Source organism: Oncorhynchus kisutch, unplaced genomic scaffold, assembly GCF_002021735.2.
Source record: "Oncorhynchus kisutch isolate 150728-3 unplaced genomic scaffold, Okis_V2 Okis04b-Okis11a_hom, whole genome shotgun sequence".
NCBI lineage: Eukaryota > Metazoa > Chordata > Actinopteri > Salmoniformes > Salmonidae > Oncorhynchus > Oncorhynchus kisutch.
Window position 1 is genome coordinate 11752742 of NW_022261981.1, and position 26086 is coordinate 11778827.

A 26086-nucleotide genomic window follows, 5' to 3' on the forward strand; every position below is an offset into this window, starting at 1 on the left:
AACGCACACTTAGATTCACATAGGACACCGAATAGGACAGGAGAAGTACTCCAGATATAACACACTGACCCCAGCCCCCCGACACATAAACTACTGCAGCATAAATACTGGAGGCTGAGACAGGAGGGGTCAGGAGACACTGTGGACCCATCCGAGGACACCCCCGGACAGGGCCAAACAGGAAGGATATAACCCCACCCACAGGCAGCCCTGTGACTTGGGACTAAACAGTCAGCCCTGTGACTTGGGACTAAACAGCTAGCCCTGTGACTTGGGACTAAACAGTCAGCCCTGTGACTTGGGACTAATCAGTCAGCCCTGTGACTTGGGACTAAACAGTCAGCCCTGTGACTTGGGACTAAACAGTCAGCCCTGTGACTTGGGACTAATCAGTCAGCCCTGTGACTTGGGACTAAACAGTCAGCCCTGTGATTGGGGACTAAACAGTCAGCCCTGTGACTTGGGACTAAACAGTCAGCCCTGTGACTTGGGACTATTCAGTCAGCCCTGTGACTTGGCCCTGGGGTGCAGAGAGAGGAGAGGGAATGTGAGGCAGACTGCCAGACATATCTCTGCTGCTTGGCAGACGGACATGTTTGTATTTTCATGCCTGGAACATATGTATTAGATCATCAGCTTGTTTCTATGTAAAGTAATATTGTTCTGTGTGACATTCACAGTGCTAGTCAGAATAGTTTCCTGAACTGAACATGCTGGTGTCCCAGACATTCACAGTGGTAGTCAGAATAGGTTCCTGAACTGAACATGCTGGTGTCCCAGACATTCACAGTGGTAGTCAGAATAGATTCCTGAACTGAACATGCTGGTGTCCCCAGACATTCACAGTGGTAGTCAGAATAGTTTCCTGAACTGAACACGCTGGTGTCCCCAGACATTCACAGTGGTAGTCAGAATAGTTTCCTGAACTGAACACGCTGGTGTCCCCAGACATTCACAGTGGTAGTCAGAATAGTTTCCTGAACTGAACACGCTGGTGTCCCCAGACATTGACAGTGGTAGTCAGAATAGATTTCTGAACTGAACACGCTGGTGTCCCCAGACATTCACAGTGGTAGTCAGAATAGGTTTCTGAACTGAACACGCTGGTGTCCCCAGACATTCACAGTGGTAGTCAGAATAGGTTTCTGAACTGAACACGCTGGTGTCCCCAGACATTCACAGTGGTAGTCAGAATAGTTTCCTGAACTGAACACGCTGGTGTCCCAGACATTCTTATCTTTCTCATAGAGCTCAGAGGAAATCACACTGCTGTTTAGAGAGAAGGGGAAGTAAAGACTTCTTTTAATAATAATAACGATACATCACGTAACACCATGTAATTAACTCAGGCTTTGAACTAGATCAATTATTGAAAGAAACAATTGTTCATTTAACTTTTAACTGCAAGCAAAGCTTTCCCTCTGTGTCTGCTGAGCACATTGTTCATGTTAGCAGGTCAATAACTCAATAGGCGTGTAAGCAGGTGGACAAATCTGCAGTGACCTGGGGAATTCTTGGCCTGACCCCTGAAGCACTGGAGTGAAACATTCTGTGTGAAACTGTTAGTGGGTTTCTCAACATTACTGCTGCTTCACTTTGAGCCTCTGTTACCGCTCTGCTCAAAGCTCTGGGGCTCCCTTTCACCCCCCCCCTCTCTCTCTCTCTCCCTCTCTCTCGCTCCCCCCCCCTCTCTCTCTCGCTCCCCCCCTCTCTCTCTCGCTCCCCCCCCCCTCTCTCTCGCTCCCCCCTCTCTCTCTCGCTCCCCCCTCTCTCTCTCTCTCGCTCCTCTCTCTCGCTTCCCCCCCCTCTCTCTCTCGCTCCTCTCTCTCGCTTCCCCCCCCCTCTCTCTCTCGCTCCCCCCTCTCTCTCTCTCTCGCTCCTCTCTCTCGCTCCCCCCCCTCTCTCTCTCTCGCTCCCCCCTCTCTCTCTCGCTCCCCCCCCTCTCTCTCGCTCCCCCCTCTCTCTCTCTCTCGCTCCTCTCTCTCGCTCCCCCCCCTCTCTCTCTCTCGCTCCCCTCTCTCGCTCCCCCCCTCTCTCTCTCTCGCTCCCCTCTCTCTCTCTCTCTCTCTCTCTCTCTCTCTCTCTCTCTCTCTCTCTCGCTCCCCTCCCTCTCTCTCTCGCTCCCCTCTCTCTCTCTCGCTCCCCTCTCTCTCTCTCGCTCCCCTCCCTCTCTCTCTCGCTCCCCTCCCTCTCTCTCTCGCTCCCCTCCATCTCTCTCTCGCTCCACCCCCCCCCTCTCTCTCTCTCTCCCTCTCTCTCGCTCCCCCCCCTCTCTCTCGCTCCCCCCCCCCTCTCTCTCTCTCCCCCCCCCCTCTCTCTCTCCCTCTCTCTCGCTCCCCCCCCCTCTCTCTCGCTCCCCCCTCTCTCTCTCTCTCTCGCTCCTCTCTCTCTCTCTCTCGCTCCTCTCTCTCTCTCTCTCGCTCCTCTCTCTCTCTCTCTCGCTCCTCTCTCTCGCTCCCCCCCTCTCTCTCTCGCTCCTCTCTCTCACCCCCCCCCTCTCTCTCTCTCGCTCCACCCCTCTCTCTGTGTTGCTTTACAGCTCTCCCCTCTGAGCGGCTAATTCCTCCGTTCCCCCTGAAGTGTCATTACCAAGAGCCAATTGTTTTGCAGAGCTTCAAATCTAAAACATGGAAACCTTTAAACCATTGGAATGGATTCTTTGAATGTTTCTCAGAACACGGTTTACAACCACAAGGTAAACAAACTGAACTATCAGGAAGAAGAGTTCTCATATTCTCCAGATCAGCCAGCCAATAAGGAGGTAAAGTTTGCTGCGTCGCAATTAGGTTTAATAATGTTTAACCCACTTGGTTTTATAGGAGCATGAAAACAGATGCCTCCAGTCCCTCCCTCCACACTGGAATGATTATTGTGCAGAGCGCTGGAGCAGGTCTGAAAGCTGTTACTTATACTAGAGGACTATAGTCAGAACTGTTACTTATAGTAGAGGACTATAGTCAGAACTGTTACTTATAGTAGAGGACTATAGTCAGAACTGTTACTTATAGTAGAGGGCTATAGTCAGAACTGTTACTTATAGTAGAGGACTATAGTCAGAACTGTTACTTATAGTAGAGGACTATAGTCAGAACTGTTACTTATAGTAGAGGGCTATAGTCAGAACTGTTACTTATAGTAGAGGGCTATAGTCAGAACTGTTACTTATAGTAGAGGACTATAGTCAGAACTGTTACTTATAGTAGAGGACTATAGTCAGAACTGTTACTTATAGTAGAGGACTATAGTCAGAACTGTTACTTATAGTAGAGGACTATAGTCAGAACTGGGCTGTTGTTACTTATACTAGAGGACTATAGTCAGAACTGTTACTTATACTAGAGGACTATAGTCAGAACTGTTACTTATACTAGAGGACTATAGTCAGAACTGTTACTTATAGTAGAGGACTGTAGTCAGAACTGGGCTGTTGTTACTTATAGTAGAGGGCTATAGTCAGAACTGTTACTTATACTAGAGGACTATAGTCAGAACTGTTACTTATAGTAGAGGGCTATAGTCAGAACTGTTACTTATAGTAGAGGACTATAGTCAGAACTGGGCTGCTGTTACTTATAGTAGAGGACTATAGTCAGAACTGTTACTTATACTAGAGGACTATAGTCAGAACTGTTACTTATACTAGAGGACTATAGTCAGAACTGTTACTTGTAGTAGAGGACTGTAGTCAGAACTGGGCTGTTGTTACTTATAGTAGAGGGCTATAGTCATAACTGTTACTTGTAGTAGAGGACTATAGTCAGAATTGTTACTTATAGTAGAGGGCTATAGTCAGAACTGTTACTTATAGTAGAGGGCTATAGTCAGAACTGTTACTTATAGTAGAGGGCTATAGTCAGAACTGTTACTTATAGTAGAGGACTATAGTCAGAACTGTTACTTATAGTAGAGGGCTATAGTCAGAACTGTTACTTATACTAGAGGACTATAGTCAGAACTGTTACTTATACTAGAGGACTATAGTCAGAACTGTTACTTATAGTAGAGGACTATAGTCAGAACTGTTACTTATAGTAGAGGACTATAGTCAGAACTGTTACTTATAGTAGAGGGCTATAGTCAGAACTGTTACTTATAGTAGAGGGCTATAGTCAGAACTGTTACTTATAGTAGAGGGCTATAGTCAGAACTGTTACTTATAGTAGAGGGCTATAGTCAGAACTGTTACTTATAGTAGAGGGCTATAGTCAGAACTGTTACTTATAGTAGAGGACTATAGTCAGAACTGTTACTTATAGTAGAGGGCTATAGTCAGAACTGTTGCTTATAGTAGAGGGCTATAGTCAGAACTGTTACTTATAGTAGAGGGCTATAGTCAGAACTGTTACTTATAGTAGAGGACTATAGTCAGAACTGTTACTTATAGTAGAGGGCTATAGTCAGAACTGTTACTTATAGTAGAGGGCTATAGTCATAACTGTTACTTGTAGTAGAGGACTATAGTCAGAATTGTTACTTATAGTAGAGGGCTATAGTCAGAACTGTTACTTATAGTAGAGGGCTATAGTCAGAACTGTTACTTATAGTAGAGGGCTATAGTCAGAACTGTTACTTATACTAGAGGACTATAGTCAGAACTGTTACTTATACTAGAGGACTATAGTCAGAACTGTTACTTATAGTAGAGGACTATAGTCAGAACTGTTACTTATAGTAGAGGACTATAGTCAGAACTGGGCTGCTGTTACTTATAGTAGAGGACTATAGTCAGAACTGTTACTTATAGTAGAGGGCTATAGTCAGAACTGTTACTTATAGTAGAGGACTATAGTCAGAACTGTTACTTATAGTAGAGGACTATAGTCAGAACTGTTACTTATAGTAGAGGGCTATAGTCAGAACTGTTACTTATAGTAGAGGGCTATAGTCAGAACTGTTACTTATAGTAGAGGACTATAGTCAGAACTGGGCTGCTGTTACTTATACTAGAGGACTATAGTCAGAACTTTTACTTATACTAGAGGACTATAGTCAGAACTGTTACTTATACTAGAGGACTATAGTCAGAACTGTTACTTATAGTAGAGGACTGTAGTCAGAACTGGGCTGTTGTTACTTATACTAGAGGACTATAGTCAGAACTGTTACTTATACTAGAGGACTATAGTCAGAACTGTTACTTATACTAGTGGACTATAGTCAGAACTGTTACTTATACTAGAGGACCAGAGTCAGAACTGTTACTTATACTAGAGGACTATAGTCAGAACTGGGCTGCTGTTACTTATACTAGAGGACTATATTCAGAACTGTTACTTATACTAGAGGACTATAGTCAGAACTGTTACTTATAGTAGAGGACTGTAGTCAGAACTGGGCTGTTGTTACTTATAGTAGAGGGCTATAGTCAGAACTGTTACTTATAGTAGAGGACTATAGTCAGAACTGGGCTGCTGTTACTTATAGTAGAGGACTATAGTCAGAACTGTTACTTATACTAGAGGACTATAGTCAGAACTGTTACTTATACTAGAGGACTATAGTCAGAACTGTTACTTGTAGTAGAGGACTGTAGTCAGAACTGGGCTGTTGTTACTTATAGTAGAGGGCTATAGTCATAACTGTTACTTGTAGTAGAGGACTATAGTCAGAATTGTTACTTATAGTAGAGGGCTATAGTCAGAACTGTTACTTATAGTAGAGGACTATAGTCAGAACTGTTACTTATAGTAGAGGGCTATAGTCAGAACTGTTACTTATAGTAGAGGGCTATAGTCAGAACTGTTACTTATAGTAGAGGGCTATAGTCAGAACTGTTACTTATAGTAGAGGACTATAGTCAGAACTGTTACTTATAGTAGAGGGCTATAGTCAGAACTGTTACTTATAGTAGAGGGCTATAGTCATAACTGTTACTTGTAGTAGAGGACTATAGTCAGAATTGTTACTTATAGTAGAGGGCTATAGTCAGAACTGTTACTTATAGTAGAGGGCTATAGTCAGAACTGTTACTTATAGTAGAGGGCTATAGTCAGAACTGTTACTTATACTAGAGGACTATAGTCAGAACTGTTACTTATACTAGAGGACTATAGTCAGAACTGTTACTTATAGTAGAGGACTATAGTCAGAACTGTTACTTATAGTAGAGGACTATAGTCAGAACTGGGCTGCTGTTACTTATAGTAGAGGACTATAGTCAGAACTGTTACTTATAGTAGAGGGCTATAGTCAGAACTGTTACTTATAGTAGAGGACTATAGTCAGAACTGTTACTTATAGTAGAGGGCTATAGTCAGAACTGTTACTTATAGTAGAGGGCTATAGTCAGAACTGTTACTTATAGTAGAGGGCTATAGTCAGAACTGTTACTTATAGTAGAGGGCTATAGTCAGAACTGTTACTTATAGTAGAGGGCTATAGTCAGAACTGTTACTTATAGTAGAGGACTATAGTCAGAACTGTTACTTATAGTAGAGGGCTATAGTCAGAACTGTTACTTATAGTAGAGGACTATAGTCAGAACTGTTACTTATAGTAGAGGACTATAGTCAGAACTGTTACTTATAGTAGAGGACTATAGTCAGAACTGTTACTTATAGTAGAGGACTATAGTCAGAACTGTTACTTATAGTAGAGGACTATAGTCAGAACTGTTACTTATAGTAGAGGACTATAGTCAGAACTGTTACTTATAGTAGAGGACTATAGTCAGAACTGTTACTTATAGTGGAGGACTATAGTCAGAACTGTTACTTATAGTAGAGGACTATAGTCAGAACTGTTACTTATAGAAGAGGACTATAGTCAGAACTGTTACTTATAGTAGAGGACTATAGTCAGAACTGTTACTTATAGTAAAGGGATGTAGTCAGAACTGGGCTTCTGTTTTCAAGGTGGAAATTCTAGTCTGTCGGTATTCACATGGAATTTTGAGGTTCAAATAGGCAAATGTTTTGTTTTCACTCTGGAGCTATATAGGATGACTCTATAGTAATGGGAGATGGAGCTATATAGGATGACTCTATAGTAATGGGGCTATATAGGATGACTCTATAGTAATGGGAGATGGAGCTATATAGGATGACTCTATAGTAATGGGAGATGGAGCTATATAGGATGACTCTATAGTAATGGGAGATGGAGCTATATAGGATGACTCTATAGTAATGGGAGATGGAGCTATATAGGATGACTCTATAGTAATGGGAGATGGAGCTATATAGGATGACTCTATAGTAATGGGAGATGGAGCTATATAGGATGACTCTATAGTAATGGGAGATGGAGCTATATAGGATGACTCTATAGTAATGGGAGATGGAGCTATATAGGATGACTCTATAGTAATGGGAGATGGAGCTATATAGGATGACTCTATAGTAATGGGAGATGGAGCTATATAGGATGACTCTATAGTAATGGGAGATGGAGCTATATAGGATGACTCTATAGTAATGGGAGATGGAGCTATATAGGATGACTCTATAGTAATGCTCTGTCACGCCCTGATCTTAGTCTTTTGTGTTTTCTGTATTTATTTGGTCAGGCCAGGGTCTGACATGGGTTAATTATGTGGTGTGTTTTTGTCTTGTTTTTTTGTAGGTGTTGGGATTGTGGTATAGTGGGGTTATCTAGAAAAGTCTATGGTTGCCTGAAGTGGTTCTCAATCAGAGGCAGGTGATTATCGTTGTCTCTGATTGGGAACCATATTTAGGCAGCCATATTCTTTGAGTGTTTCGTGGGTGATTGTTCCTGTCTCTGTGTTTGTTTGCACCAGATAGGCTGTTTAGGTTTTCACGTTACGTTTGTTGTTTTGTATTGTTCGTGTTTTCATCTTTATTAAAGATGTATACAAGTAACCACGCTGCATTTTGGTCCGCCTCTCCTTCGATGGAAGAAAACCGTAACAGAATCACCCACCACAACAGGACCAAGCAGCGTGGTGACAGGCAGCGGCAGCAGGAGCAGCGAAATCCGGATTTCTGGACATTGGAGGAGATATTGGATGGTAAAGGACCCTGGGCTCAGCCTGGAGAATATCGCCGCCCCAAAGAAGAGCTGGAGCGGGCGAAGGCGGAGAGGCGCTGGTATGAGGAGGCAGCACGGCGACGCGGATGGAAGCCCGAGAGTCAGCCCCAAAAATGTCTTGGGGGGGGGGGGGGACACAGGGAGTATGTCGACGCCAGGTAGGAGACCTGCGCCAACTTCCTGTGCTTACCAGGGGGCTAGAGAGACCGGGCAGGCACCGTGTTATGCTGTGGAGCGCACAGTGTCTCCAGTGCGGGTGCATAGCCCGGTGCGGTACATACCAGCTCCTCGTATCGGCCGGGCTAGAGTGGGCATCGAGCCAGGTAAGGTTGGGCAGGCTCGGTGCTCAAGAGCTCCAGTGCGCCTGCACGATCCGGTCTATCCAGTACCACCTCCACGCACCAGCCCTCCGGTGGCAGCTCCCCGCACCAGGCTTCCTGTGCGTGTCCTCGGCCCAGTACCACCAGTGCCAGCACCACGCACCAGGCCTACAGTGCGCTTTGCCTGACCAGCGCTGCCAGAGCCTTCCTCCTCTACAGCACTGCTGAGGTCTCCCGCCTGTCCAGCGCTGCCAGTCTGCAAGGAGCTGCCAGTCTGCAAGGAGCTGCCAGTCTGCAAGGAGCTGCCAGTCTGCAAGGTGCTGCCAGTCTGCATGGAGCTGCCAGTCTGCATGGAGCTGCCAGAGCTGCCAGTCTGCATGGAGCTGCCAGAGCTGCCAGTCTGCACGGAGCTGCCAGAGCTGCCAGTCTGCACGGAGCTGCCAGAGCTGCCAGTCTGCACGGAGCTGCCAGAGCTGCCAGTCTGCATGGAGCTGCCAGTCTTCATGGAGCTGCCAGTCTGCATGGAGCTGCCCGAGCCGCCAGTCTGTATGGAGCCGCCAGTCTGCATGGAGCTGCCAGAGCTGCCAGTCTGCATGGAGCTGCCAGTCTGCATGGAGCTGCCAGAGCCGCCAGTCTGCATGGAGCTGCCAGAGCCGCCAGTCTGCATGGAGCAGCCAGAGCCGCCCGTCTGCATGGAGCAGCCAGAGCCGCCCGTCTGCATGGAGCAGCCAGAGCCGCCCGTCTGCATGGAGCAGCCAGAGCCGCCCGTCTGCATGGAGCAGCCAGTCTGCATGGAGCAGCCAGTCTGCATGGAGCAGCCAGTCTGCATGGAGCAGCCAGTCTGCATGGAGCTGCCAGTCTGCATGGAGCTGCCAGTCTGCATGGAGCTGCCAGTCTGCATGGAGCTGCCAGTCTGCATGGAGCTGCCAGTCTGCATGGAGCTGCCAGTCTGCATGGAGCTGCCAGAGCCGCCAGTCTGCATGGAGCTGCCAGTCTGCATGGAGCTGCCAGAGCCGCCAGTCTGCATGGAGCTGCCAGAGCCGCCAGTCTGCATGGAGCAGCCAGAGCCGCCCGTCTGCATGGAGCAGCCAGAGCCGCCCGTCTGCATGGAGCAGCCAGAGCCGCCCGTCTGCATGGAGCAGCCAGAGCCGCCCGTCTGCATGGAGCAGCCAGTCTGCATGGAGCAGCCAGTCTGCATGGAGCTGCCAGTCTGCATGGAGCTGCCAGTCTGCATGGAGCTGCCAGTCTGCATGGAGCTGCCAGTCTGCATGGAGCTGCCAGTCTGCATGGAGCTGCCAGTCTGCATGGAGCTGCCAGTCTGCATGGAGCTGCCAGAGCCGCCAGTCTGCATGGAGCTGCCAGAGCCGCCCGTCTGCATGGAGCAGCCAGAGCCGCCCGTCTGAATGGAGCAGCCCGAGCCGCCCGTCTGCATGGAGCAGCCCGAGCCGCCCGTCTGCATGGAGCAGCCAGAGCCCTGGTGGTGGGGGGGGGGGGTTCTGTCACGCCCTGGTCTTAGTATTTTGTGTTTTCTTTATGGTTTTATATTGTTCCTGTCTCTGATTGGGAACCATATTTAGGCAGCCATATTCTTTGAGTGTTTCGTAAGTCTTGGGATTGTGGTTAGTGGGGTTGTCTAGAAAAGTCTATGGTTGCCTGGAGTGGTTCTCAATCAGAGGCAGGTGTTTATCGTTGTCTCTGATTGGGAACCATATTTAGGCAGCCATATTCTTTGAGTGTTTCGTGGGTGATTGTTCCTTTCTCTGTGTTTGTTTGCACCAGATAGGCTGTTTAGGTTTTCACGTTACGTTTGTTTTGTATTGTTCGCGTTTTCATCTTTATTAAAGATGTATACAAGTAACCACGCTGCATTTTGGTCCGCCTCTCCTTCGATGGAATAAAACCGTAACACTTAGGAAGACAAACTCTCTCTCTCTCTCTGTGATGGAGCGGGTCTGACTCAGGAAGACATCCTCTCTCTCTCTGTGATGGAGCGGGTCTGACTCAGGAAGACATCCTCTCTCTCTCTGTGATGGAGCTGGTCTGACTCAGGAAGACATCCTCTCTCTCTCTGTGATGGAGCTGGTCTGACTCAGGAAGACAAGCTCTCGCTCTGTGATGGAGCGGGTCTGACTCAGGAAGACCAACTCTCTCTCTGTGATGGAGCTGGTCTGACTCAGGAAGATATCCTCTCTCTCTGTGATGGAGCTGGTCTGACTCAGGAAGACAAGCTCTCTCTCTCTCTCTGTGATGGAGCGGGTCTGACTCAGGAAGACCAACTCTCTCTCTGTGATGGAGCTGGTCTGACTCAGGAAGATATCCTCTCTCTCTGTGATGGAGCTGGTCTGACTCAGGAAGACCAACTCTCTCTCTGTGATGGAGCGGGTCTGACTCAGGAAGACCAACTCTCTCTCTGTGATGGAGCTGGTCTGACTCAGGAAGATATCCTCTCTCTCTGTGATGGAGCGGGTCTGACTCAGGAAGACATCCTCTCTCTCTCTGTGATGGAGCTGGTCTGACTCAGGAAGACCAACTCTCTCTCTGTGATGGAGCTGGTCTGACTCAGGAAGACCAACTCTCTCTCTGTGATGGAGCTGGTCTGACTCAGGAAGATATCCTCTCTCTCTCTCTCTGTGATGGAGCGGGTCTGACTCAGGAAGACCAACTCTCTCTCTGTGATGGAGCTGGTCTGACTCAGGAAGATATCCTCTCTCTCTGTGTGATGGTGCTGGTCTGACTCAGGAAGATATCCTCTCTCCTAAATTGCCTCATGTTTGAAGTACTTTGTTATATGATATGATATTCCATTATATTATCTCCCGCCTGTCTGCAGGATGAGGTCCTGGCTGTGTCTGAGAAGGTGGTGGTGAAGTTACAGGACCTGGTCAGATGGACTGTATGGGACTCTTCAGGCTGGAGCAGGGGCCTGAAGGCTGCACCTCTAAAGCCCAGTGAGGTGCTCCAAGAGCTGGAGAAGAATGGACAGAGAGACGCCCCCGTCCTCTACCGGTACAGAGAGTCACCACTCAACAGCGGCCTCAACATCAAAGACGTTTTAAAGGACAAGACTCAACTGGGTAACACTGGCATTTCTCTTTCTCTCTGACTTTACGCTCTTACATCTCAGCTGTTCATGTCTATAGCATGCAGTATGACGAAGTAGATGTCTGTAGCATGCAGTATGACGAAGTAGATGTCTGTAGCATGCAGTATGACGAAGTAGATGTCTGTAGCATGCAGTATGACGAAGTAGATGTCATGTCTGTAGCATGCAGTATGACGAAGTAGATGTCTGTAGCATGCAGTATGACGAAGTAGATGTCTGTAGCATGCAGTATGACGAAGTAGATGTCATGTCTGTAGCATGCAGTATGACGAAGTAGATGTCATGTCTGTAGCATGCAGTATGACGAAGTAGATGTCATGTCTGTAGCATGCAGTATGACGAAGTAGATGTCTGTAGCATGCAGTATGACGAAGTAGATGTCTGTAGCATGCAGTATGACGAAGTAGAGGTCATGTCTGTAGCATGCAGTATGACGAAGTAGAGGTCATGTCTGTAGCATGCAGTATGAGGAAGTAGATGTCAGGTCTGTAGCATGCAGTATGACGAAGTAGATGTCATGTCTGTAGCATGCAGTATGAGGAAGTAGAGATCATGTCTGTAGCATGCAGTATGAGGAAGTAGAGGTCATGTCTGTAGCATGCAGTAGGATGAGGTAGAGGTCATGTCTGTAGCATGCAGTATGATGAGGTAGAGGTCATGTCTGTAGCATGCAGTATGATGAGGTAGAGGTCATGTCTGGAGCATGCAGTATGAGGAGGTAGAGGTCATGTCTGGAGCATGCAGTATGAGGAGGTAGAGGTCATGTCTGTAGCATGCAGTAGGATGAGGTAGAGGTCTGTAGCATGCAGTAGGATGAAGTAGAGGTCATGTCTGTAGCATACAGTATGATGAAGTAGAGGTCTGTAGCATGCAGTATGAGGAGGTAGAGGTCTGTAGCATGCAGTATGAGGAGGTAGAGGTCATGTCTGTAGCATGCAGTAGGATGAGGTAGAGGTCATGTCTGTAGCATGCAGTAGGATGAGGTAGAGGTCTGTAGCATGCAGTATGATGAAGTAGAGGTCAGGTCTGTAGCATGCAGTAGGATGAGGTAGAGGTCATGTCTGTAGCATACAGTATGATGAGGTAGAGGTCTGTAGCATACAGTATGATGAGGTAGAGGTCTGTAGCATACAGTATGATGAGGTAGAGGTCTGTAGCATGCAGTATTTACATATCTACCTCAATTACCTGGTACCCCTGCACATCAACTCAGTACTGGCACCCTGTGTATATAACCATGTTATTACCTGGTACCCCTGCACATCAACTCAGTATTGGCACCCCGTGTATATAACCATGTTATTACCTGGTACCCTGTGTATATAACCATGTTATTACCTGGTACCCCTGCACATCAACTCAGTATTGGCACCCTGTGTATATAGCCATGTTATTACCTGGTACCCCTGCACATCAACTCAGTACTGGCACCCTGTGTATATAACCATGTTATTACCTGGTACCCCTGCACATCAACTCAGTACTGGCACCCTGTGTATATAACCATGTTATTACCTGGTACCCATGCACATCAACTCAGTACTGGCACCCTGTGTATATAACCATGTTATTACCTGGTACCCATGCACATCAACTCAGTATTGGCACCCCGTGTATATAATCATGTTATTACCTGGTACCCTGTGTATATAACCATGTTATTACCTGGTACCCATGCACATTGACTCAGTATTGGCACCCTGTGTATATAACCATGTTATTAGCTGGTGATCCCTGTATATAGCCATGTTATTACCTGGTACCCTGTGTATATAGCCATGTTATTACCTGGTACCCATGCACATTGACTCAGTATTGGCACCCTGTGTATATAACCATGTTATTAGCTGGTGATCCCTGTATATAGCCAAGTTATTAGCTGGTGATCCCTGTATATAGCCAAGTTATCATTATTCATTGTGTATTTATTCCTCATGTTATTATTTTTGTATTTCAAAAAATATATCTCTGCATTGATCTTAAGGGCCCGTCAGTCAGCATTTCACTGTTAGTGTCACGATCGTCGTAAAGGCCAAAGCACAGCGTGATTAGAATACATTCTTCTCTTATTGAAGGACGACCACGAAGAGCAGTCCAACAAAAACAACAAGACGCTATGACCAACGAGTGCAGACACAGGCAACTTCACATAGACAATAACCCACGGACCACAATACAAAACAGGCTACCTAAATATGGTTCCCAATCAGAGACAACGACAAACACCTGCCCCTGATTGAGAACCATATCAGGCCAAAACACATAGAAACAGACTAACTAGACATGCAACATAGAATGCCCACTCATATCACACCCTGACCAAACAAAACATAGAAACAAACAATGCAAATGATGGTCAGAGTGTGACAGTCTTCTACACCTGTTGTTTACCAAGCATATGACAAATCCAATTTGATTTGATATGATTAATATAGAAAATATTTAGATAAAGCAAATCTTTCCCCTTATACGATTCCCTACATGTTTTATATTTTATTGTTTAATCTCTAATAATATACCTAAATAAAAAATGTTCAACTATAAAAATGACATTTTTGTGCCAGATAATGATTGTCCCAACTTTCAACAATCCCTGTACTAAGTCTTTGTAAGAATGGAAAGAGATCAGGAGAGGGCCTCAATAATTATAATTTGCCTATTTTGCATGTTATTTCATGTCACATATCAGTCAGTTTGCAAACAATGTAAAACAAATGTTTCCCTTGAGTTAATGAAGCCTCATACAAACATGGTTTCCTTCTTGAGTAAGGCATCTCTTAAATGCAGGTGTTTCAGCTCAGTGCTTTCTGTGGTGGAGGGGTAGCCAGTGAAAATACAGAGCGTAGAGGTTGGTAATCTCCTCTAGTTGTGCCGTGATTGGCTCAGTGTTCTGTCACTCATGGAGACACTACGTCACCGCATAATCTACAGGGAGAGCTAGGCAGTTCAAACCCTCTTGGGTGCTGCCCGTCCAATAGATTTACTGTAGAAGTGCCCGTCCAAGAAGACTCAAGGTCATTGGCCACAGAACATTCTTTGACTTTTATCTAGACACATTTTTTCAACATCATACTTTCAAAATCAAGCTTCTTCTTCGTTAATGAGGGAAATATACGCTTCCAGCTTCAGCGATTTTTGCAATTCGTTCCAGTCTTTGGCAGCAGAGAACTGTTCATTTTTTATTTATTTTATTTCACCTTTATTTAACCAGGTAGGCTAGTTGAGAACACCTTTATTTAACCAGGTAGGCTAGTTGAGAACACCTTTATTTAACCAGGTAGGCAAGTTGAGAACACCTTTATTTAACCAGGTAGGCTAGTTGAGAACACCTTTATTTAACCAGGTAGGCTAGTTGAGAACACCTTTATTTAACCAGGTAGGCTAGTTGAGAACACCTTTATTTAACCAGGTAGGCTAGTTGAGAACACCTTTATTTAACCAGGTAGGCTAGTTGAGAACACCTTTATTTAACCAGGTAGGCTAGTTGAGAACACCTTTATTTAACCAGGTAGGCTAGTTGAGAACACCTTTATTTAACCAGGTAGGCTAGTTGAGAACACCTTTATTTAACCAGGTAGGCTAGTTGAGAACAAGTTCTCATTTGCAACTGCGACCTGGCCAAGATAAAGCAAAGCATTGTGAGCATACAACAAAGAGTTACACATGGAGTAAACAATTAACAAGTCAATAACACAGTAGAAAACAAAGGGGGGGTCTATATACAATGTGTGCAAAAGGCATGAGGAGGTAGGCAAATAATTAAAATTTTGCAGATTAATGATAATAATAATGATAAATGATCAGATGGTCATGTACAGGTAGAGCTATTGGTGTGCAGAAGAGCAGAAAAGTAAATAAATAAAAACAGTATGGGGATGAGGTAGGTGAAAAGGGTGGGCTATTTACCAATAGACTATGTACAGCTGCAGCGATCGGTTAGCTGCTCAGATAGCTGATGTTTGAAGTTGGTGAGGGAGATAAAAGTCTCCAACTTCAGCGATTTTTGCAATTCGTTCCAGTCACAGGCAGCAGAGTACTGGAACGAAAGGCGGCCAAATGAGGTGTTGGCTTTAGGGATGATCAGTGAGATACACCTGCTGGAGCGCGTGCTACGGATGGGTATTGCCATCGTGACCAGTGAGCTGAGATAAGGCGGAGCTTTACCTAGCATGGACTTGTAGATGACCTGGAGCCAGTGGGTCTGGCGACGAATATGTAGCGAGGGCCAGCCAACTAGAGCATACAGGTCGCAGTGGTGGGTGGTACAGTGGGGCAAAAAAGTATTTAGTCAGCCACCAATTGTGCATGTTCCCCCACTTAAAAAGATGAGTGAGGCCTGTTATTTTCATCATGGTTACACTCCAACTATGACAGACAAAATGAGAAGAAAAAAAATCCAGAAAATCACATTGTAGGATTTTTAATTAAATAATTTGCAAATTATGGTGGAAAATAAGTATTTGGTCACCAACAAACAAGCTTTCTGGCTCTCACAAACCTGTAACTTCTTCTTTAAGAGGCTCCTCTGTCCTCCACTCGTTACCTGTATTAATGGCACCTGTCCACAACCTCAAACAGTCACACTCCAAACTCCACTATGGCCAAGACCAAAGAGCTGTCAAAGGACACCAGAAACAAAATTGTAGACCTGCACCAGGCTGGGAAGACTGAATCTGCAATAGGTAAGCAGCTTGGTTTGAAGAAATCAACTGTGGGAGCAATTATTAGGAAATGGAAGACATACAAGACCACTGATAATCTCCCTCGATCTGTGGCTCCACGCAAGATCTCACCCAGTGGGGTCAAAATGATCACAAGAACGGTGAGCAAAGATCCCAGAACCACACCCCTCGTTTGACCTACTGACTGACCTACAGAGAGCTGGGACCAAAGTAACAAAGCCTACCATTAGTAACACACTACGCCGCCAGGGACTCAAATCCTGCAGTGCCAGATGTGTCCCCCTGCTTAAGCCAGTACATGTCCAGGCCCGTCTGAAGTTTGCTAGTGAGCAAGAAGATTGGAAGAATGTCATATGGTCTGATGAAACCAAAATATAACTTTTTGGTAAAAACTCAACTCGTCATGTTTGGAGGACAAAGAATGCTGAGTTGCATCCAAAGAACACCATACCTACTGTGAAGCATGGGGGTGGAAACATCATGCTTTGGGGCTGTTTTTCTGCAAAGGGACCAGGACGACTGATCCGTGTAAAGGAAAGAATGAATGGGGACATGTATCGTGAGATTTTGAGTGAAAACCTCCTTCCATCAGCAAGGGCATTGAAGATGAAACGTGGCTGGGTCTTTCAGCATGACAATGATCCCAAACACACCGCCCGGGCAACGAAGGAGTGGCTTCGTAAGAAGCATTTCAAGGTCCTGGAGTGGCCTAGCCAGTCTCCAGATCTCAACCCCACAGAAAATCTTTGGAGGGAGTTGAAAATCCGTGTTGCCAGCAACAGCCCCAAAACATCACTGCTCTAGAGGAGATCTGCATGGAGGAATGGGCCCAAATCAAATTTTATTTGTCACATACACATGGTTAGCAGATGTTAGTGCGAGTGTAGCGAAATGCTTGTGCTACTAGTTCCGACAATGCAGTAATAACCAACAAGTAATCTAGCTAACAATTCCAAAACTACTACCTTATAGACACAAGTGTAAGGGGATAAAGAATATGTACATAAAGATATATGAATGAGTGATGGTACAGAGCGGCATAGGCTAGATACAGTAGATGGTATTGAGTGCAGTATATACATATGAGATGAGTATGTAAACAAAGTGGCATAGTTAAAGTGGCTAGTGATACATGTATTACATAAGGATGCAGTAGATGATATAGAGTACAGTATATACTTATACATATGAGATGAATAATGTAGGGTATGTAAACATTATATTAGGTAGCATTGTTTAAAGTGGCTAGTGATATATTTTACATCATTTCCCATCAATTCCCATTATTAAAGTGGCTGGAGTTGAGTCAGTGTGTTGGCAGCAGCCACTCAATGTTAGTGGTGGCTGTTTAACAGTCTGATGGCCTTGAGATAGAAGCTGTTTTTCAGTCTCTCGGTCCCAGCTTTGATGCACCTGTACTGACCTCGCCTTCTGGATGATAGCGGGGTGAACAGGCAGTGGCTCGGGTGGTTGTTGTCCTTGATGATCTTTATGGCCTTCCTGTGACATCGGGTGGTGTAGGTGTCCTGGAGGGCAGGTAGTTTGCCCCCGGGGATGCGTTGTGCAAACCTCACTACCCTCTGGAGAGCCTTACGGTTGTGGGCGGAGCAGTTGCCGTACCAGGCGGTGATACAGCCCGACAGGATGCTCTCGATTGTGCATCTGTAGAAGTTTGTGCTTTTGGTGACAAGCCAAATTTCTTCAGCCTCCTGAGGTTGAAGAGGCGCTGCTGCGCCTTCTTCACGATGCTGTCTGTGTGGGTGGACCAATTCAGTTTGTCTGTGATGTGTACGCCGAGGAACTTAAAACTTACTACCCTCTCCACTACTGTTCCATCGATGTGGATAGGGGGTGTTCCCTCTGCTGTTTCCTGAAGTCCACAATCATCTCCTTAGTTTTGTTGACGTTGAGTGTGAGGTTATTATCCTGACACCACACTCCGAGGGCCCTCACCTCCTCCCTGTAGGCCGTCTCGTCGTTGTTGGTAATCAAGCCTACCACTGTTGTGTCGTCCGCAAACTTGATTATTGAGTTGGAGGCGTGCGTGGCCACGCAGTCGTGGGTGAACAGGGAGTACAGGAGAGAAGTACAGAACGCACCCTTGTGGGGCCCCAGTGTTGAGGATCAGCGGGGTGGAGATGTTGTTGCCTACCCTCACCACCTGGGGGCGGCCCGTCAGGAAGTCCAGTACCCAGTTGCACAGGGCGGGGTCGAGACCCAGGGTCTCGAGCTTGATGACGAGCTTGAAGGGCACTATGGTGTTAAATGCCGAGCTGTAGTCGATGAACAGCATTCTCACATAGGTATTCCTCTTGTCCAGATGGGTTAGGGCAGTGTGCAGTGTGGTTGAGATTGCATCGTCTGTGGACCTATTTGGGCGGTAAGCAAATTGGAGTAGGTCTAGGGTGTCAGGTAGGGTGGAGGTGATATGGTCCTTGACTAGTCTCTCAAAGCATTTCATGATGACGGAAGTGAGTGCTACGGGCGGTAGTCGTTTAGCTCAGTTACCTTAGCTTTCTTGGGAACAGGAACAATGGTGGCCCTCTTGAAGCATGTGCGAACAACAGACTGGGATAGGGATTGATTGAATATGTCCGTAAACACACCAGCCAGCTGGTCTGCGCATGCTCTGAGGGCGCAGCTGGGGATGCCGTCTGGGCCTGCAGCCTTGCGAGGGTTAACACGTTTAAATGTTTTCCTCACGTCATGTTTTAGTTGCGGGCCGTGTCAGTGGCACTGTATTGTCCTCAAAGCGGGCAAAAAAAGTTATTTAGTCTGCCTGGGAGCAAGGCATCCTGGTCCATGACGGGGCTGGTTTTCTTTTTGTAATCCGTGATTGACTGTAGACCCTGCCACATACCTCTTGTGTCTGAGCCGTTGAATTGCGACTCTACTTTGTCTCTATACTGGCGCTTAGCTTGTTTGATTGCCTTGCGGAGGGAATAGTTACACTGTTTGTATTCGGTCATGTTTCCAGTCACCTTGCCCTGATTAAAAGCAGTGGTTCGCACTTTCAGTTTCACGCGAATGCTGCCATCAATCCACGGTTTCCGGTTTGGGAATGTTTTAATCGTTGCTATGGGAACGACATCTTCAACGCACGTTCTAATGTACTCGCTCACCGAATCAGCGTATTCGTCAATGTTGTTGTCTGACGCAATACGGAACATATCCCAGTCCACGTGATGGAAGCAGTCTTGGAGTGTGGAATCAGATTGGTCGGACCAGCGTTGAACAGACCTCAGCGCGGGAGCTTCTTGTTTTAGTTTCTGTCTGTAGGCAGGGATCAACAAAATGGAGTCGTGGTCAGCTTTTCCGAAAGGAGAGCGGGGCAGGGCCTTATATGTGTCGCGGAAGTTGGAATAGCAATGATCCAAGGTTTTTCCAGCCCTGGTTGCGCAATCGATATGCTGATAAAATTGAGGGAGTCTTGTTTTCAGATTAGCCTTGTTAAAATCCCCAGCTACAATGAATGCAGCCTCCGGATATATGGATTCCAGTTTGCAAAGAGTCAAATAAAGTTTGTTCAGAGCCATCGATGTGTCTGCTTGGGGGGGAATATATACGGCTGTGATTATAATCGAAGAGAATTCCCTTGGTAGATAATGTGGTCGACATTTGATTGTGAGGAATTCTAAATCAGGTGAACAGAAGGACTTGAGTTCCTGTATGTTGTTGTGGCCACACCACGTCACGTTAACCATAAAGCATACGCCCCCGCCCCTCTTCTTACCAGAAAGATGTTTGTTTCTGTCCGCGCGATGCGTGGAGAAACCAGCTGGCTGCACCGTCTCCGATAGCGTCTCTCCAGTGAGCCATGTTTCCGTGAAGCAAAGAACGTTACAGTCTCTGATGTCCCTCTGGAATGCTACCCTTGCTCGGATTTCATCAACCTTGTTGTCAAGAGACTGGACATTGGCGAGGAGAATGCTAGGGAGTGGTGCACGATGTGCCCGTCTCCGGAGTCTGACCAGAAGACCGCTTCGTTTTCCCCTTTTTCAAAGTCGTTTTTTGGGGTCGCCAGCTGGGATCCATTCTGTTGTCCTGGGTGAAAGGCAGAACACAGGATCCGCTTCGCGAAAGTCATATTCTTGGTCGTACTGATGGTGAGTTGACGCTGCTCTTATGTTCAGTAGTTCTTCTCGACTGTATGTAATGAAACCTAAGATGACCTGGGGTACCAATGTAAGAAATAACACGTAAAAAAACAAAAAACTGCATAGTTTCCTTGGAACGCGAAGCGAGGCGGCCATCTCTGTCGGCGCGGGAAAATACCAGCAACAGTGTGTGAAAACCTTGTGAAGACTTACAGAAAACGTTTGACCTCTGTCATTGCCAACAAAGGGTATATAACAAAGTATTGAGAAACTTTTGTTATTGACCAAATACTCATTTTCCACCATAATTTGCAAATAAATTCATTGAAAATCCGACAATGTGATTTTCTGGATTTTTTTTCTCCTTTTGTCTCCCATAGTTGAAGTGTACCTATGATGAAAATTACAGGCCTCTCTTATCTTTTTAAGTGGGAGAACTTGCACAATTGGTGGCTGACTAAATACTTATTTGCCCCACTGTATATGGGGCTTTGGTGACAAAACGGATGGCACTGTGATAGACTGCATCCAGTTTTCTGAGTAGAGTGTTGGAGGCTATTTTGTAAATGACATCGCCAAAGTTGAGGATCGGTAGGATAGTCAGTTTTACGAAGGTATGTTTGGCGACGTGAGTGAAGGAGGCTTTGTTGCGAAATAGAAAGCCGATTCTAGATTTCATTTTGGTCAACACTACTGTTGACCAGAGCCCTATTCCCTATATAGAACACTACTGTTGACCAGAGCCCTATTCCCTATATAGTACACTACTGTTGACCAGAGCCCTATTCCCTATATAGAGCACTACTGTTGACCAGAGCCCTATTCCCTATATAGACCACTACTGTTGACCAGAGCCCTATTCCCTATATAGAACACTACTGTTGACCAGAGCCCTATTCCCTATATAGAACACTACTGTTGACCAGAGCCCTATTCCCTATATAGAACACTACTGTTGACCAGAGCCCTATTCCCTATATAGTGCCCTGCTATGGACCAGAGCCCTAATCCCAATAGTGCCATGCTATCGACCAGAGCCCTAATCCCTATATAGTGCCATGCTATCGACCAGAGCCCTAATCCCTATATAGTACCCTGCTATGGACCAGAGCTCTGCACTGTGAAGGGAATAGGGTTTCATTAGGGACACACCCTCTGTGTCCTCTGTTCTCTCAGAGTTGTTTTACAAGACATGATGTTTTCATTATTGTCACCAGGGCTGTTCAGGCTGTAAGTTTACTGGTCTTATTGTCCATTATAACTCCCCGTGTGAGTCAACATGGACGCGGGCACATCAATCTGGGAGTCAGAGTATTGTGAGAGCAGGAGTGGAAAGAAACTGTTTTTTTGTTACTCTATTTCAAAGTCCGTCCTCTAGTTGTCAGTTCTCCCTCTATATGAAGTGTTGTGGTACTGTTCTGTCCTCTAGTGCTGTGGTACTGTTCTGTCCTCTAGTGTTGTGGTACTGTTCTGTCCTCTAGTGTTGTGGTACTGTTCTGTCCTCTATATGAAGTGTTATGGTACTGTTCTGTCCTCTAGTGCTGTGGTACTGTTCTGTCCTCTAGTGCTGTGGTACTGTTCTGTCCTCTAGTGTTGTGGTACTGTTCTGTCCTCTAGTGCTGTGGTACTGTTCTGTCCTCTAGTGTTGCGGTACTGTTCTGTCCTCTAGTGTTGTGGTACTGTTCTGTCCTCTAGTATTGTGGTACTGTTCTGTCCTCTAGTGTTGTGGTACTGTTCTGTCCTCTAGTGTTGTGGTACTGTTCTGTCCTCTAGTGTTGTGGTACTGTTCTGTCCTCTAGTGCTGTGGTACTGTTCTGTCCTCTAGTGTTGTGGAACTGTTCTGTCCTCTAGTGTTGTGGTACTGTTCTGTCCTCTAGTGTTGTGGTACTGTTCTGTCCTCTAGTGTTGTGGTACTGTTCTGTCCTCTAGTGTTGTGGTACTGTTCTGTCCTCTAGTGCTGTGGTACTGTTCTGTCCTCTAGTGTTGTGGAACTGTTCTGTCCTCTAGTGTTGTGGTACTGTTCTGTCCTCTAGTGCTGTGGTACTGTTCTGTCCTCTAGTGTTGTGGTACTGTTCTGTCCTCTAGTGCTGTGGTACTGTTCTGTCCTCTATATGAAGTGTTATGGTACTGTTCTGTCCTCTAGTGTTGTGGTACTGTTCTGTCCTCTAGTGTTGTGGTACTGTTCTGTCCTCTAGTGTTGTGGTACTGTTCTGTCCTCTAGTGTTGTGGTACTGTTCTGTCCTCTAGTGTTGTGGTACTGTTCTGTCCTCTAGTGTTGTGGTACTGTTCTGTCCTCTAGTGTTGTGGTACTGTTCTGTCCTCTAGTGCTGTGGTACTGTTCTGTCCTCTAGTGTTGTGGAACTGTTCTGTCCTCTAGTGTTGTGGTACTGTTCTGTCCTCTAGTGTTGTGGTACTGTTCTGTCCTCTAGTGTTGTGGTACTGTTCTGTCCTCTAGTGTTGTGGTACTGTTCTGTCCTCTAGTGCTGTGGTACTGTTCTGTCCTCTAGTGTTGTGGAACTGTTCTGTCCTCTAGTGTTGTGGTACTGTTCTGTCCTCTAGTGCTGTGGTACTGTTCTGTCCTCTAGTGTTGTGGTACTGTTCTGTCCTCTAGTGCTGTGGTACTGTTCTGTCCTCTATATGAAGTGTTATGGTACTGTTCTGTCCTCTAGTGCTGTGGTACTGTTCTGTCCTCTATATGAAGTGTTATGGTACTGTTCTGTCCTCTAGTGCTGTGGTACTGTTCTGTCCTCTAGTGTTGTGGTACTGTTCTGTCCTCTAGTGTTGTGGTACTGTTCTGTCCTCTAGTGCTGTGGTACTGTTCTGTCCTCTAGTGTTGTGGAACTGTTCTGTCCTCTAGTGTTGTGGTACTGTTCTGTCCTCTAGTGTTGTGGTACTGCTCTGTCCTCTAGTGCTGTGGTACTGTTCTGTCCTCTAGTGTTGTGGTACTGTTCTGTCCTCTAGTGCTGTGGTACTGTTCTGTCCTCTAGTGTTGTGGTACTGTTCTGTCCTCTAGTGCTGTGGTACTGTTCTGTCCTCTAGTGTTGTGGTACTGTTCTGTCCTCTAGTGTTGTGGTACTGTTCTGTCCTCTAGTGCTGTGGTACTGTTCTGTCCTCTAGTGTTGTGGAACTGTTCTGTCCTCTAGTGTTGTGGTACTGTTCTGTCCTCTAGTGTTGTGGTACTGTTCTGTCCTCTAGTGTTGTGGTACTGTTCTGTCCTCTAGTGTTGTGGTACTGTTCTGTCCTCCTTATGAAGTGCTGTGGTACTGCTCTGTCCTCTAGTGTTGTGGTACTGTTCTGTCCTCTAGTGCTGTGGTACTGTTCTGTCCTCTAGTGTTGTGGTACTGTTCTGTCCTCTAGTGTTGTGGTACTGTTCTGTCCTCTAGTGCTGTGGTACTGTTCTGTCCTCTAGTGCTGTGGTACTGTTCTGTCCTCTAGTGTTGTGGAACTGTTCTGTCCTCTAGTGTTGTGGTACTGTTCTGTCCTCTAGTGTTGTGGTACTGTTCTGTCCTCTAGTGTTGTGGTACTGTTCTGTCCTCTAGTGCTGTGGTACTGTTCTGTCCTCTAGTGTTGTGGAACTGTTCTGTCCTCTAGTGTTGTGGTACTGTTCTGTCCTCTAGTGTTGTGGTACTGCTCTGTCCTCTAGTGCTGTGGTACTGTTCTGTCCTCTAGTGTTGTGGAACTGTTCTGTCCTCTAGTGTTGTGGAACTGTTCTGTCCTCTAGTGTTGTGGTACTGTTCTGTCCTCTAGTGTTGTGGTACTGTTCTGTCCTCTAGTGTTGTGGTACTGTTCTGTCCTCTACATGAAGTGCTGTGGTACTGTTCTGTCCTCTAGTGTTGTGGTACTGTTCTGTCCTCTACATGAAGTGCTGTGGTACTGTTCTGTCCTCTACATGAAGTGCTGTGGTACTGTTCTGTCCTCTAGTGTTGTGGTACTGTTCTGTCCTCTAGTGCTGTGGTACTGTTCTGTCCTCTAGTGTTGTGGTACTGTTCTGTCCTCTAGTGTTGTGGAACTGTTCTGTCCTCTAGTGTTGTGGTACTGTTCTGTCCTCTACATGAAGTGCTGTGGTACTGTTCTGTCCTCTAGTGTTGTGGTACTGTTCTGTCCTCTACATGAAGTGCTGTGGTACTGTTCTGTCCTCTACATGAAGTGCTGTGGTACTGTTCTGTCCTCTAGTGTTGTGGTACTGTTCTGTCCTCTAGTGCTGTGGTACTGTTCTGTCCTCTAGTGTTGTGGTACTGTTCTGTCCTCTAGTGTTGTGGAACTGTTCTGTCCTCTAGTGTTGTGGTACTGTTCTGTCCTCTAGTGTTGTGGTACTGTTCTGTCCTCTAGTGTTGTGGTACTGTTCTGTCCTCCTTATGAAGTGCTGTGGTACTGTTCTGTCCTCTACATGAAGTGCTGTGGTACTGTTCTGTCCTCTACATGAAGTGCTGTGGTACTGTTCTGTCCTCTAGTGTTGTGGTACTGTTCTGTCCTCTACATGAAGTGCTGTGGTACTGTTCTGTCCTCTACATGAAGTGCTGTGGTACTGTTCTGTCCTCTAGTGTTGTGGTACTGTTCTGTCCTCTAGTGCTGTGGTACTGTTCTGTCCTCTAGTGTTGTGGTACTGTTCTGTCCTCTAGTGTTGTGGTACTGTTCTGTCCTCTAGTGTTGTGGTACTGTTCTGTCCTCTAGTGCTGTGGTACTGTTCTGTCCTCTAGTGCTGTGGTACTGTTCTGTCCTCTAGTGCTGTGGTACTGTTCTGTCCTCTAGTGCTGTGGTACTGTTCTGTCCTCTAGTGTTGTGGTACTGTTCTGTCCTCTAGTGCTGTGGTACTGTTCTGTCCTCTAGTGTTGTGGTACTGTTCTGTCCTCTAGTGTTGTGGTACTGTTCTGTCCTCTAGTGTTGTGGTACTGTTCTGTCCTCTAGTGTTGTGGTACTGTTCTGTCCTCTAGTGTTGTGGTACTGTTCTGTCCTCTAGTGCTGTGGTACTGTTCTGTCCTCTAGTGTTGTGGAACTGTTCTGTCCTCTAGTGTTGTGGTACTGTTCTGTCCTCTAGTGTTGTGGTACTGCTCTGTCCTCTAGTGCTGTGGTACTGTTCTGTCCTCTAGTGTTGTGGAACTGTTCTGTCCTCTAGTGTTGTGGAACTGTTCTGTCCTCTAGTGTTGTGGTACTGTTCTGTCCTCTAGTGTTGTGGTACTGTTCTGTCCTCTAGTGTTGTGGTACTGTTCTGTCCTCTACATGAAGTGCTGTGGTACTGTTCTGTCCTCTAGTGTTGTGGTACTGTTCTGTCCTCTACATGAAGTGCTGTGGTACTGTTCTGTCCTCTACATGAAGTGCTGTGGTACTGTTCTGTCCTCTAGTGTTGTGGTACTGTTCTGTCCTCTAGTGCTGTGGTACTGTTCTGTCCTCTAGTGTTGTGGTACTGTTCTGTCCTCTAGTGTTGTGGAACTGTTCTGTCCTCTAGTGTTGTGGTACTGTTCTGTCCTCTACATGAAGTGCTGTGGTACTGTTCTGTCCTCTAGTGTTGTGGTACTGTTCTGTCCTCTACATGAAGTGCTGTGGTACTGTTCTGTCCTCTACATGAAGTGCTGTGGTACTGTTCTGTCCTCTAGTGTTGTGGTACTGTTCTGTCCTCTAGTGCTGTGGTACTGTTCTGTCCTCTAGTGTTGTGGTACTGTTCTGTCCTCTAGTGTTGTGGAACTGTTCTGTCCTCTAGTGTTGTGGTACTGTTCTGTCCTCTAGTGTTGTGGTACTGTTCTGTCCTCTAGTGTTGTGGTACTGTTCTGTCCTCCTTATGAAGTGCTGTGGTACTGTTCTGTCCTCTACATGAAGTGCTGTGGTACTGTTCTGTCCTCTACATGAAGTGCTGTGGTACTGTTCTGTCCTCTAGTGTTGTGGTACTGTTCTGTCCTCTAC

General features: G+C 46.1%; 1 protein-coding gene across 1 annotated transcript in view; it reads left to right on the forward strand.

Annotated features, from left to right (window-relative positions):
• Nucleotides 1-26086, forward strand: part of LOC109887202 (AT-rich interactive domain-containing protein 5B-like) — a 134767-nt gene that overhangs the window by 11676 nt on the left and 97005 nt on the right. The window contains exon 3 of the mRNA XM_031813183.1: nt 11140-11383. Within this exon, the coding sequence (XP_031669043.1) occupies nt 11140-11383 (244 nt within the window). The remainder of the gene's footprint in view (nt 1-11139; nt 11384-26086) is intronic.